Source organism: Diceros bicornis, chromosome 22, assembly GCF_020826845.1.
Source record: "Diceros bicornis minor isolate mBicDic1 chromosome 22, mDicBic1.mat.cur, whole genome shotgun sequence".
Taxonomy (NCBI): domain Eukaryota; kingdom Metazoa; phylum Chordata; class Mammalia; order Perissodactyla; family Rhinocerotidae; genus Diceros; species Diceros bicornis.
The window spans coordinates 30,840,938-30,856,488 of record NC_080761.1 but is presented as its reverse complement, the minus strand read 5'-3'; the positions used below and the strand labels follow the sequence as shown (position 1 = coordinate 30,856,488).

General features: G+C 40.1%; 1 protein-coding gene across 8 annotated transcripts in view; it reads right to left on the bottom strand.

The window, feature by feature from the left end:
- Positions 1-15,551, bottom strand: part of KDM4C (lysine demethylase 4C) — a 389,693-nt gene that overhangs the window by 149,767 nt on the left and 224,375 nt on the right. For all 8 annotated transcript variants that reach the window (XR_009223452.1, XM_058565774.1, XM_058565775.1 and 5 more), the window contains 3 exons: positions 12,786-13,024; positions 10,438-10,751; positions 6,468-6,576 (listed from right to left, as the gene is read on the bottom strand). Coding sequence is in view for 7 of the 8 variants with exons in the window: in XM_058565774.1 (XP_058421757.1) it covers positions 6,468-6,576; positions 10,438-10,751; positions 12,786-13,024 (662 nt within the window). In the remaining variant the exon portion in view is untranslated. The remainder of the gene's footprint in view (positions 1-6,467; positions 6,577-10,437; positions 10,752-12,785; positions 13,025-15,551) is intronic.

Below are 15,551 nucleotides of genomic sequence, written 5' to 3'. Positions count from 1 at the left end.
TGAATGACACAGAGTAAATTTCAGAAAATACCATAAGAAATATCAGGCAATTCCAGAGAAAACAAAATCTCCAACAAAGTGAAATCACTGGGTAGTTCTAGTCTTGGGAAAATACGCTTAGGGTCAGTTTAGTATTCAAGTGCATTATAAACATGAGCACTTTAATAAGACAAGCATGAAACAGAGAAAAACATTTGGGAAAGGAATCAGATTTTGTCAGACTTGAGTTCCTGGGATTTTCCTTACTTAACTGTACTTGAATGCATACATTTTATTCTTCAAAATAACTGAAAACCTAGGTTAAATGGGTTGAATAATGGTCAAACACAAAGAATAATCTCTAAAGCAGCAATTGCGATCTCTTCCATCTCTATATTTAAATATTTAATCCATTACTAAATGAATTATAATATTAATATAGACAGACTGTCCAAAAAATAAATTGCTGTTAACACTGCCTGAAATACACTCCTAATCTAACCCTCAAGGCATGCAGACATTATAGAGATAGGGATCAGGGTCTAAGCTGTCTTTAATTTCAAAGAGATGCTTAACAGCTCATTACAGTACTGCACTTGCTGAATCGATGATTTATAGACTTATCCAGACGGCTGAGATTAGAGAAAATTAGAGCCATAACCAGAACTTTAATCTGAATCTTGTCAATTTTCAACTTGTAGGTGGGGTCACTTCTGCACTTGGGTAAACATGGTACAGATGGGTATCTGGGTCTCAGTCTTTCTGTACAATTATTCTAGAAATCATAAAATTATAGTTGAAGAGTTACAAATAAAAATTTGGTCCAATGGCGATGAGCTCAACATACCACCACATGTTATTTCAGGGTATTTGAAATGCCAAAAATCCATTCATGAACCTGTAGGGTAGGAACCCTGGTCATTCATGATCATTCCTCACATTTTACACAGGAGGAAACTGAGGCCAGAGAGAAGACTTGCCCAAAGTCAAAAAAACTTACAAGGGACAAAGCCAGGACTCCAGTCAGAGTCTACTGTCCATTAGTCAACTAGATTCCTCTTCAGAATTGGTTCAGAAAATTTTGCAATTGCTTCTGAAAGACGCCTTGGAGGCATTAACAGTCTGGACCCACTTTTACTTTAAATTTCTGACTTGGAATAAGAGGGATAAATTTGATGGCAGTCCTATGGCTAAGAATTGTTAGGGTGACTTTCTCTTCTTGTCCTATCATCTTCCTCCCTCTACCAGCCTAGAGCCAGGCGGCAAGCCCTCCTGTCCTCTCCCTGTGCCTAGGGTCAGTTTTGGTTTTTTGTTTTTTCCGAATACACCCTAACCAAGGGTGGAGGCTTGTAAGAGTCCAGCGCTGTATGTCTGAGGGATCCTCTGAGGTCTTAGCACTGATTCCCCTGCCTCCACTCTAGTTCCAGCACATTTACCCCAGACAGCCATAGCATTCGCTCTCCCCTACCAATCTGGATGTCATTTCCCTCGAAATCACTTCTGGATTTCCCTCATTTCTTGACAGCTCAGCTATCACCCTCCTCCTGCTCCTCATGATCATATCACCACCACAACAACAAACATTCATTATGTGCCGAACACTGTTCTGAGTGCTTTACACAGAGCCTTTTAACCCTCAAAACAACTCCATGGAGCAGGTGTTGCCAGAATCCCTGCTTTGTAAACACAGGCACCAAAGTCTGGAGGGTCATGCACCTCATGGAGTCCTGGAGTCGGCTGACCATGATTGTAGACATGGAAAAATACTAGCTTTATGTGATTTCACCTCTCCATGCACATATAAAGGTTGATTGTTTTATTTTTTCAATTATTTCTTGTTCTTTTGTAACTGGAGGATTATCTGGTAATGTAGTCCATCACATTGATACTTCAAGTCTCTTTAAAATATTTTTTGTCCATATATAAAAGAAATGCATTTAGTATAGAAAATTTGAAAAATTATCAGCATACAAAAGAAAATTAAAATCACTTGATAACAATCTTGCATATTTTCTTATAAAGTTTCACCTTAACTTTCTAAGTCTCCAGCAAAACTCCACTGACAATATTAGTATGTCAACCCCACTCATCACCCGCAGGAGGTGGGGACACTGAGCAGAGTATCAGGGCGTCAGCCACTGCCACGTCCATGAGGCCCCCTGTGTGTTTGCAGGGCTTCTCCTCAGTTTAGAGTTGCTTTAGAAACAACAGTGACCTTATCACTTCACCAAAGGGGTTAGGTGCACAGTAAGCACCAAAGCAGTGAATATCTTGAAAGTCAATAGTAGGTAGAGCTGGAAAATTTATATTGGAAACAAATGTAGTTAAATTGTCAAAAAAAATGTTGAGAAATGAACGCATACATGTGTGTAGGATAAGAGCTTCAAAGAACAGACAATGAACCATGAAGGGTAAGGCAGGGGTTTGATAAAATGCATGTTCAGAATACTGGTGTCAGTGTAGGGAGAAGTTCTGAGGTTGTGCCAGCACAGTTAAAGTGGTGCTGATGAAAACTCCAGTCAGAAGAAGCATGCATTAGCTAAAAAACTTTTGAATCTGAATGACCTCAAACTGGGAAGAAAGGCAGCAAATATATATATATGTATGTGTGTATATATATATGTATGTGTGTATATATATATGTGTGTGTATATATGTATGTGTATATATATATTTGTATACACACTCACACATATACACACATACTGAGGTGCTAGCTAAGCAACTACGCCAGTGGGATACCATTATCTGGGAGCCCTCAGGTCTCCAAGGCATTGGCCACATCTGCTCCGTGTCAGCTGCATTTTTACATTGAACGGGTTCTAGGATTTGGCACAGTGGTAAAGAAGATTCCAACACAGTCAGGATACAAAACTGAGTTAGCTGATACATTATACATATTTCTCCAGCTAAGTAAAACAGCATGTTTTTCTATACACATATACATACAGAGAATATTTCCTGAACAAGGATTTACATTTTCCATTTAACACGACAGCATATGTTACATTAAGATATTTGACTATGTTTTCTAACGGATCACCAGGGCTTTCCTGCTTTTGGATGCACAGGTGATTTAAGCCACAGTGATTGACCCTGGACACGGAGGAGGAGGAGGCAGGAGGAAAGGTGCGAGAGTGAGGAGACAGACACACAGACAAATAGTAAGGTGACACGTGGTATGCCAGAGCTACGTAAGTACAGAAGTAACAAGACAGGAGAGGCAGGGAAGGAGGACTAGGTGCTGAGCAAAGAACAGTTCCAAGAAGGAGAGGGTATCACAGGCGAAGCAACAGTTTAGGAAAGTGCATGGAAATAAGAGCAGCAGACTCCACCCAGAAGAAAAAGAAAGTTGTCTGAATGGAAGGAGAGGAGGATTCATGGAGGGTAGCTGAGGGATATGAAGCTGGAGAGAGAAGCTGGTACTGGATCGTGATGGCCTCAAAGTCACTTACCTATATCAAAGCTGGAGTATTAAGGGAAACGTGGGACAGCCTTTGAGGAGGCATCTTCACCAACCAAAGACAAAGAAATACCGTGGCAGATTTCCGAGCCTGCCGCCCCCAATGCGTTTATCCCCTCACTCCCTGTGCCTTCCAAGGCCAGGAAAGCTGCTCTCAGAGCCCGCCTGTTCCCGCATGCTGCCTACACACCCCAGGGGCACCCACTCAAAAGCCCTGAAATGGGAGAACAGCAGCATGCCATTACATTGACACATCACAGGAGGAGAATGGGCACATGGAAGGAATGCTTCAAAAATAAAAATAAAATAAAATGAAAGCACTTCTCTTTCAAGTCTATGTTTCAATTCAACATCTGTATAATTAGTTTAATAAACAGGGAAATACATAGAATATTAATCCATGCTTCAGGATCACCTTGTGCAGCTGCCTAACTCAAGGAAAAATTAACTGAAAAATATTTCAGTTAAAACCAGAGGCAGGTTAGTAATTTCTTTTTTTTTTTTTTGTGAGGAAGATCAGCCCTGAGCTAACACCTATTGCCAATTCTCCTCTTTTTTTTTTTTCCATTTTTCTCCCCAAAGCCCCAGTAGATAGTTGTATGTCATAGTTGCACATCCTTCTAGTTGCTGTACATGGGACGCCGCCTCAGCATGGCCGGAGAAGCAGTGCGTCGGTGCGCGCCCGGGATCCGAACCTGGGCCGCCAGTAGCGGAGCGTGTGCACTTAACCACTAAGCCACGGGGCTGGCCCCAGTAATTTCTTTTAAATTATAAATAAGAAATATGTGGTATACATTTAAGATTTCTTTCACCAAAAAAACAAGAATTAGATACTAGTTTTTATATAAACATACCATATTCTAAACATCATTCTTTTCTTATGTATGCCCCTCCGCTCCACCACCATGGACCTGTATTTTGCAGCTAAGCATGGAAATCCTCTCTGATCCTGTAATTACTGCATCTGCCACCAATCAGAAGGATCTCTACAGTTTCAGGTCATTTGAGTATCTAAGAGCCACTGCACTATCCTTTGAGAAGAGCAGCTTAGAGGTGACATCTCCTGCACGTGAGCTCCCAGAGGTACTGGATCAATTTCCCCTTTGCTGCTTTTCTGTTAGGGAGTCAAACTCGAGCTTCAATAGAGAAATGCTCATTCACCAATAGAGGACACTGACTATTGTTTAGAGACACAATCTCTCAGATGCTCAATCTAGTCATGCTCCTATCTGGCATACACACCTACTTCCATATGAGGAAGGCAAAAGGAGCCCAGTAGTTAGGGTAGAAAATTCCCCAAGGAAGCTAGATTTGGAGTTGTGTGCTCCTAACCAGCACTAATCCCACTGATTATCACTTTCTAACGATGATGTTCATTCACTTATAACTGCACAAGACACAGGGGCAAAAGGCTGAGGTCACATTCAAGTGCGCAATGAGATAAATGATTTACTCCAGGACACAGAATATTCTCCATTGTCAGTTTGGAAGCTTGTAAAGATCTTTAGCCATCACTAAAATTCTCTGATTTTCCTTTTTAACTCTCAAAAATCCCCAGAGGACCCCAGGAGCCCTTAACACATTAAAAGAGAGAGTGCGACTGTGGCAAAAGTCCAATGTTTCAGCAAGATATTTAACCTCAAACCCTTGAGAGGACTTGGTTAAACCAACCCATTTATAAATTTTGCAAGCTATACTGAATGAAATCAGAACTACTCTCCATGGAGAAACTCTGGCTCAATTTATGATGGCCTACATCAAAATAAACTACCCGGGAAAACAAGGACACAGGAGAAAGCCGTTTTTCTTATGTGTTAGGATAGCCCATTCACTTCCAAGAGGCTAAGATGAGGAAAGGTAATTAAAATTCAAAAGTAATGTACGTTAAGTATTAATGACTTTATACAGAATTGTCCTTTATCTTGACACTAAGGGGAAAATGGTTTGTGCTTGGTCTGATAAACCAGGAGACAGGAACTGAACGTGACGATACATGGAAATTAACACAAATATGTTTCCTTACTTCTAGTACTAGAGGCAGAATTCCACCTCAGACTGGTGTTATAGAAACTGCTACTATCATCATCTGATCCCTAGACTGACGATCTTTTTTTTTTTAACTAAACATGGGGTATAAAAGAAGACAGTGAGTAAAAGGAAAAAGTCTGCTACAGATGTCTACTCTAACAAATGTGTTTAAACTTAAACGAGAAGCTTGAACCCAAGATTCATGTTACTCCCCTGACAGCATCCTCACAGACACTAGACTTTAATTAACAATTTTCACCAGTAAAAGGAGACTATCTCAAAGAAGGGCTCTTTACAGAAAACCTGCTTGAATTGATTTTTTTGGAGATGGAAAAATAAGGCCCTCATGATTTTATGAGACACTTGCAAGGAAGAAATAGCTGGTCAGTGGTCTGATTTTTAATTGAAAGCAAGAAAAATACATTTTTGGAAAAAGAGAGAAAGAAAAGGGCAACCAGATAAAACAAATAGAAAAATATTACACCCAAGAGTAGTAACTCGTTGTAAACGAAACCATTTCACATCAAGCCATGCCAGTAAAATCTAGTTAAGTTTCGAGAAAGGATGTTTTGCCAACACACCAGGTATAAATAGGCTATGGAAGAACTGTATGTAGTTTCTTAGTCAAGATGGTGTTAATAAATTGAAAGGATTCAAGTTAAAAATAGACAATGCAAAGAAACCTACAGCACGTTAATTCCATGATTTGACACCTCTAGAGAAGCGATTCTCAACTTCTGGAGTATCTTAAGGCTAATGTCAGAAATGACCAATTTTATATTATGTGAAGCAAGTATTTACCCCTAAAACCCAAATTCCTTTTGCCTGTAAATTGCTTATTACTTATGATCTCCTTATGGTATATATTTGCAACTGGGTCAAATTTCCTCTCTACCAAGCAATTTTTTAGAAAAGTTTGCTACAACAAACTTACAGAATAAATACTGAACAGTACACAATACATACAGAATAAATACTGAAAACGTCCCAAGCTCACCTTCATCACTGGTTGCCTGCTGCTTCACCAGAGTCAATGGGGATCTTGCTGGAGGCTTACTGAGTGGATGGCGCCAACTTTTAGCAGTTTTGGTTTCTCCCTCTATTCTCTGGTTACAGAACAAAAATGGGGGGGAAACACCCACAGTTAAAGACTTGTTTTAAACAAAAAACTATGGTTCACAATGACTTATGACAATTTAATTATGAAGATTTCTTGTACTTATTTATCTCCTAAAGAATTAGCCCTTTTATAAGAAATTTAAACCTCACAAAGAAATAGGAATTCATTCTGTTAGTTAATTTGCCAAGAGGTCAATGAACTATCCTTCCACTTCATATTAAAACGCTGTCTGTGGTGCAGGTTAGGCTTATCAAGCCTGCAATAAACTCAGCAGTGAGCAAGTTTTCAAAAGTTCTACAAAACTAACCTAAATTTAGGATTGTACATTTATAACAACATAGGACCATGGCAATCGATCGCCTCTATGCTGGCCACATGGGAATATCTGGCAGCTTCTCTTGCTCTCTGTCCTCGTACAGAAAGCAATACTGCCAAGTTGAGCCTGAATACTTCCTTCCATTCAGAAACAAATCACCACTTCTCTGAGGATCAAAGAAATCAAAAATTGTTTTTTTTTTTAATATGGCACACTACTGTCATCTTGAAACCACTTAAATTTTATACAAAAGCTTTTGTCCTGGGCTTTCCAAACTACAGTTTCCTTTCAAAGGTAGAGAAGAAAGTCATGTGCACCCTCCCTTGTGACATCTCCCAGACAGAACCTACTTACAAGCTTTCTTATCCTTGCAATCCAAAACAAAAGGGAAGGAGGGGGTGCTTCCAGAGAGAGTCTGAATTAGTGGGTTTGCATCAACAGTTGACTAGGAAAGAAAGGAGTCTCAGAAATTTCCCTGTAAGATGAAGAAGCAGAGGCTGGAAGGAGAGAAACCACTCTGGCATCTGACACCAAAATAGGATTATGAGAAAATGTGTGAGAGCATTCTAACCAAAGCTGGGAGTGGGGAAAAAATGACACAGTGATAGAGGGTGAGATTTATCCGTGGTTTATAATAGCTGACAATGAGTGCAGGAAACTGTAACTTAGTCAACAAGTATTTATTAAGCCCTTACTATGTGCCACACTGTTCTAAAAGCTGAGCCACAGCAGGAAAGATTATACCAGGTCCCTGCTGTCAAGGAGTGTATATGATAGAGGGGGAAGGGCACACACAATAAACAAGTAAAATTTAAAGGTACCATTAAGCAAATATGCAATAAGGAAAAAATAAAGCAGGACAAAGGAATGGAAAGAGATGAGGAGGGAGCTATTTTATACTGGGTCATCAGAGAAGGCCTTTCTGACAAGAGACATTTGAGTGGAATCTTGAGTGCAATGCGGGAGCAACATATTTAGCTCTCTGAGGAAGGAGTATTTTGGGCAGCAGGAATAGCACATAAAGTGTGAACATACTTGGTGTACACCAGGAAGAGCATGGAGCCCTGCATAGATAGACAGACAGACAGACAGATACTGTTCAACAAATAATATTTCTTGAGAAGACTGACTAAAGCTGACTGCTACCAGCATACACACACATTACACTTAATACTAAGAAACACTGGTCAAAACTACACAAAAATGAAATGAGTCTGTATTACTTAGAAAGATCATCCAACACCACGGCGTGAGAAAAGAATACCACACAAGTGTTTCTAAGAAGGGGCACACCACGTCACCCAGCCCTCAACAGCAGCATCTGCCGTCCTACTCGGCAGTCTTTGCCCAGTGAAATGATAAAGATGAAGGTCACGGCACCGAGGGTAGACTCACCTCCATCAAAAGCAAGGAAACGGGCTAGTTACTTTCAATTCCGTTCTAGTTTAAAGAACGTGAGTAAAGATAATTTAAATGGACATTTGACTTATTCACCATTCTACAAAGAATCTCAATATCTGCTCAGCTACATTTAATCCCTACGTGAAATTAAGTTGTAAATTTTGTTTACTTTTATTTTTTATTTATTTATTTTTTTTATTTTTTTGTGAGGAAGATCAGCCCTGAGCTAACATCCCTGCCAATCCTCCTCTTTTTGCTGCGGAAGACCGGCTCTAAGCTAACATCTATTGCCAATCCTCCTCCTTTTTTCCCAAAGCCCCAGTAGATAGTTGCATGTCATAGTTGCACATCCTTCTAGTTGCTGTGTAAATTTTGTTTACTAGTATGTGAATCCTATTTTCAAATTTCCCTTAGCCACCTTTTCAAATAAATTAGACCATATTTTTCTATTTCTCATATGTTTTGATAAATATTTCATAGTTCAGTAGGATATACAATCATGCATAAGACAATAGATGTTATTGGGTCAAATTAGGAAATTATCTATATTTTATTTGACATTTTAACTACTTATAAACAGAGTATTCCCAAGTGGATTCCTTACCTAATCTCCCTTGCTCTTCAAAGATGCAAAAAGGCCTGTGGTGACTTGAAATGAGTGGGAGCAATCAAGAAGTTGGTCTGTTCAGCGTCCAGCTCAATTGATCAGCTGAAACAATTGAGGCTCTCCTTACTCAACCACTTGAATTCCCTCATCAAGTTGTATAGGTCAAAAGAGGTGACTGAATTCTGACAATCACTACACACAACCGGAGCTTGCCTGACCCACCCACAATCTTACGGTTACAGTGACAGTTTACGCTGAAAGCATATGATATTAACATCATACAAGAACACAGGAGAAACAAGGAGACCCTATACAGAGTTAGAATACGGAAGAGGGGTCTTGAGTTTTTTGAGAGGCAAAAGGTCTGTTTCTGGCAGTGGGAAGGACCAGAAAAAGTCAGCCTGGTCCTAGAATCAGAGGCAGGGGAAAGTGTGACCAGGTGAGCCCTAATGTTAAAACAGAGGCTATGGAGGAGACGGCCCGGTGGCATAGCGGTTACGTTCGTGCACTCTGCTTCAGCTGCCCAGGGTTCGCGGGTTAGGATCCTGGGCGTGGACGTACGCACCACTCATCAAGCCATGCTGAGATGGCGTCCCACATAGAGCAACTAGAAGGATGTACAACTATGACATACAACTTTCTGCTGGGGCTTTGGGGAGAAAAAAGGCAAAAAGGAGGAAGATTGGCAACAGATGTTAGCTCTGGACCAATCTTCCTCAAAAAAAAAAAAAATAGAGGCTATGGGAAGCCTGGGACCCAGAGGTATTAACTGTTGGCAGAGCCCTGTAGGTGAATCATTTCTAGTCTGGTTAATATTGCAGGTAATAGAACCATTCTGTATCTTGACTGTAGGAATGTCAATATTGTTGTGATATTCTACTATAGTTTTCCAAGAAGTTTCTATTGGGGGAAACTGGATACACAGGATCTCTCTGTACTATTTTTTTTTTTTTGGTCTATTTTTTTTTTTTTGGAGAGGAAGATTAACCTTGATCTAACATTTGTTGCCAATCCTCCCCTTTTTGCTGAGGAAGATTGGCCCTGGGCTAACATCCATGCCCATCTTCCTCTATTTTATGTGGGACGCTTGCCACAGCATGGCTTGACAAGCAGTGCGTAGGTCCACGCCCGGGATCCAAACCTGCAAACCCTGGGCCACTGAAGCAGAGCACGCGAACTTAACCACTATGCCACCAGGCCAGCCGCTCTCTCTACTATTTCTTACAACTGCATATGAATCTATAATTGTCTCAAAATAAAGAATTTTATTTTAGAAAAATGTAAAAAGAAAGAAACTTAAGCTCCAACATGTGGCCAAAAGTTCCATGCTCTCTTAACTATCACCATGTGAGCCAGAGCTCAGAGAGGGCTTATCTCCCAGTCCCTGAAGGAAATATGATTAAGATTCATAAATGTGAAATGTTATTTCTTCCCTAAAGCAAGATTTCAACATAAAGAATGCTATTTTCAGCAAGTCCTCTCACCACACAAGAAATACAGTAAAAACGGACATTGCCACATACGGTGGGGACTTTGAAGCCATTTCTCTCTCCACTGGGGACCGCTGGGACTTCCCCAGGTTCGAGGCCACTCCCTCGGCTCTCTACGTCACTCTCTTCTCCCTCTGTCAACACACTGTTAGTCTCCGTCACTGAGGAGCATGACTCAGGTGACTTTGGCCATGGAATTTTGGGTGGGTCTAAGTCTTCAGAGGTCACGTGGCCACTAGATGTGGAATCATCAGCCTCGCTGCAATTCGAAGGTGGAATTATGGCATAGGCTTGGTCATCCTCGGTTTTTATTTCCTCCATTACAGATGTGTTTGAGCAGCTGTTTCCTGAGGAGTAAAACAAAAGACTGTTAATAAACCTTGCATTGTATTATTGCTGAGCAGAACTGCTAAACTATTCTCAACTAAATTCCTACCTTCCAACTTCCCCAGACATAGGTGGGAAAGGTCACCAAAGCACCACGCAGCCTTATTAGCTGTTAAGGTGCAACCTTGGAGTCTGGCAAAAGAATACACTTACTGGCAAAATAAGGGATTAAAAAGGGTTCCACTACAGACCAATGTCAAAAGCTAGGGCAATAACAATAATTATCCAAAGCAATAGCAATTTGAAATCTTTCTAAAAATAAGAATTATATTCCAATATATGATGCCAAGAGCTGCTACTGATGGAACATTCCACCTCAGAGGATGTATGTAACGAACACATGTAAGACTGTGAGGATCCAATAAAAATTATTTCCTACACTAATCCTGTATCATACACTGACAGCACACAAAAGGAGAGGAGTATCACAAGCACCTCTCTTCTTCTGCCATCTCTATTCAACCCTTCTCCCTCTCTTACACACACACACACACACACACACACACACACACACACTCACAGAGACATAAGCATCATTTTACCTATCACATACCAGCACTGATGGTGAACCTAGCCACATCTACTCAAGTGTTTTGCCAGGTCTCAAAACCTGGAGGTCAAAATGCAAGGAACTATGTAGTGAATGAAACTGGGTGCCCTTGGCCTAAACCACCCAGTAATTCATAAAGTAGTTAATTAAACCCAGTGTGATAAAAACTATGCGGTGGGACTATACAGAAATATCCGTGTGTGTTGCATAACTGCCTTCTCTGCACTGCTTGCTGCCATTCCCTTCTCTACCTTTCCCACCTTGCTATCTTCTATCCATTTATCTCAAGTCAATTCAGATATCACCTACTCCAAGAAATCTTGCCAGGCCAGCCTCCTTTCTGTTTTGGCTCTTTCCTTGGTATACCACCAAACATCTTATGCCATCTCTATCATGGTATTTACCATACTGAATTGTAATTATATATTTATTTGTCTAGCTCTCCATTAAAGTATAAACTCACTGGGAAAAAAGTCTAGGATTTAAATTCTATTACCACAAATATTTCAAGAGAAAAGGTATTGAGGATGAAGCAGCAGCTGAAGATTAGATTAATGAGGACTATGATAAGGACTTTTTCCTTCTCTCTAAACGGAATAAGAGTAAGAGGAAGGTAGGGACAAGACCTAAGCTACGTCACTTCAAAGGCTCACTATGACTGCCATATGGAGAACTGACACCAGGGGTGACCAGCATGGACACTGGCAAAACAGGAAGGAAGAAACTTCTGCAATAGTCCAGGCAAGAGATAACAGTGCTTTGAACAAGGAGGAAGCAAGGGGTGGCCAGATTTGGGAGAGTCCCATGACTGAAGGACAGATCGGATGAGGGGTATAAAAGGAAGACAGGAATTACCGACAAGCTCAATTAGTAAAAGGACAAACGCTCCAATAAATATAAAACGAGGCAAAGCATTAAAGCAGTTTCAGAGAAATATGCTATAAAGAGGAAAAAAGCAAAGTAGTTGAGACTTACAGATGATGGCTTTAGTACAGAGAAACAGCCAGCGATCTCTACATACCACTTCACAAAAAAACCTTTATTTTCTTCTTAAAATTAAGTCGAAAGCTAGGAATCTACAAAGAATTATCTACAATTGGTTTCCTCTGTTCCATGTGAATTCAAGAGAAGCTTTCCAAAAATGTATTGTATATTTTAAATTGAGTAGCACCAAAAAAAAATTTCATTTTAGAATCTTCCTTTTTTATTAAACCAAACAGGCACTGCTGGCTGTTTGTCTCACAATTTCATTACATGTAACAGTGGTGCTCCTGACTTTTATAACATTCCCTTGGCCTCCTGTTTGAGTTACCCCATAACCTTAGATAGCTGATTGGTTAAGCTATGTGGAAAAGAAAGTCTATGCTAGTGAACACAGATCTAAGGCATCAGATCATCAACCACCTCCCACTTATACATGAAACGTAATCAGCCAGTTTCTCACCTGAGAGTCTGATATTATCTGATGAATTCTGATCCAGCTGCATCCTGCTAGCAGAGGCCTCTTCCTCTGAAGGTGCTTCTCTGTTCCCTAGCTTCGCTGCTTCTTGTGGCTTTTCACTGGCCTTGAGGTCATCTGGGTGCGGGTCAGGGGTGGGGCCCTCTGCCCCTTCAACTGCAGCTGACACTTCCTCGTCCTCTTCATTCTTAGGCCTCTTAGACTGAGAACTAGTGCCCTGGAAGCTATGAACAAGAGAAGCTGTGGTCAGAGCAGAATGTTTGCAATGGACAAGATAAAACACAAACCAATACAAATGTTATTTTCACTTACTGAAAGAACAAAAAAACTAATAATTTTTTAATCATTATGCAGAGATAACCTTCACAATTAATATATTAAATATGAAATTGAAATCTTAACAGTTTTAATAACAATTTACTAAAAATTGAAATTAATTGTAAATAATTGACTATTAAAGATTACTAGGGAAAAAGTACTGCTAAAATTTTATAGTAATATTAAAGAAGTCTGCAAATAAAAATAAAGTGAAAAATGAGGACATGAGGGAAAACCAAATCAATAAGTCAAATATTATTTAGATAATGAAGAAGGAAAAAGAAATGAGGAGACCTCATAAAGCTGTTGCTAAAATCTGAGTAGATTCTTTACATTCCATGGTGAACTAGAGACCACATTTCCCTGAGTTTTGTATAATTCTGAAGTATGCATGAAAATCATTAAAATTAAATGCCAAATCATCATTAGCTAAAGAAAATAAGAGAGGAGAAAGCCTAACTGTATGTATTTAACATCTTATATCAACATTATTTTTGGAGTGGACAATTTTTATTTTTTTCCTCTTTTAGTATTTTCCAGCAAGTCACTTGATAGCTTTGTCATAGATGCCTTTTATATATGACAAAACATTTTTAACACTTTCATTTAGGAAGAATTGCAGCTCAAATCGAAGCAACATATATTTCAGTATCCAAAAACACATACACACACACATACACAAGAAAACTCCACAACACTAAGCACTATAAGAAGTCAGGGAGGGCAGAGAACGGAGATAAAAAAGGTACCAGGGATAACCTATGTAAAGTAGCTTTGGCTGCTGCTGGTAGAAACAGTACCAGTATCATCATCACCACTATCCCTTTTTTTGTTCTTTCGTGAGGAAGATCGGCCCTGAGCTAACATCTGCCAATCCTCCTTTTTTTTTTTTGATGAGGAAGACTGGCCCTGGGCTAACATCTATGCCCATCTTCCTTCACTTTATATGGGATGCCGCCACAGCATGGCTTGACAAGCAGTGCGTCAGTGCGCGCCCGGGATCCAAATCGGCGAACCCCAGGCCGCCGCAGCGGAGCGCGCGCACATAACCACTTGTGCCACCAGGCCAGCCCCCACCATCACTTTTATTGAGAACCCATGCACTCGCCCACGTGGAAATCTTCACATTATGAACAGCACAGTACATGTAAAATAAGATGGCTGACATCTCTCTGAGGTTTCAATGAGTTGTTCCCTTCATTTGATTTCCCTAGATAGGGTATTACTTAAGAGAGATCAGCAAACTCTACAATCAAGGCACAAGTCTGAGCATAATCAACAAGCCCCTTAACAAGAGGCTTTCTAACTGGGTAAAAGCAAAGTTCATTGACTATTTTAACCTATCGAAGGGCATTTCAAATCTGTTCAATGTCATAGATCTATGTTCTCTATCAACAGGACCGCTGTGGTTAGTAACTAGGAGAACAGATCAACCACCTAATTAGAGTATTGTGTTTTCTGTCCATTAAAGAACAATTTTCAAGATGTTCTATTGGTGTTTCTTTTAAACTCAAGATTGACAACTGCCTCCTCCCACAGCCAGCTTTTTTGGTAATGTGAATTAACATATTTACCAAAGGCAAGACTCTCTAAATCAGTTTCCCAAACTTTTTTGAATGCAACCCACAGTAAGTTATACACTTTAGATGGTGACACAACACACACATACACACATGCTCACACATGTCATGAATTAATACTTACCTTTACCACACGGGAAGGACTATTATACTTTTTATTCTATTTTACTTTCTAATTTAAAAATGGTGTTCCTAACCTACTAAATTGATATGAAAACCAACAGTTTGAAAATCCCCACTGTAAACTATAGGGTGAAATAAGAACACCTGAGTTCAAGTTCGGCTACTAGTTCTGCGCCTCAGGTGTACCTCCTATAAAATGCGGAAGTCTGACGCCATGTTCTTAAGGTTCCTCCGCTCACTACCACTCTAAAATAGCAGAAAATAAATGTCAGGAAAAAAGAGCATCAGAAAATAAGCATCAGAAGTGTGGGTAAAGATTTAAAATCACAGTGTTATTTAGTTAAAAATTAGAAACAGGGGCCAGCCCCGTGGTGCAGCGGTTAAGTGCGCGTGCTCCACTGCTGGCGGCCCGGGTTCAGATCCCAGGCGCGTACCAAGGCACCACTTGTCAAGCCATGCTGTGGCGGCGTCCCACATAAAGTGGAGGAAGATGGGCATGGATGTTAGCCCAGGGCCAGTTTTCCTCAGCAAAGAGAGGAGGATTGGCAGATGTTAGCTCAGGGCTGATCTTCCTCACAAAAAAAAAAAAAAAAGAATTAAAAAAAAAATTAGAAACAAGCTACAGCTCCATATACAGGGGATTAGTTCAACACATGCAGGCATTAAAAATTACGTTGTAGTAAACCATTTAATTACATTAAAAAACACTCACAAAACTGGTCATCAGGGG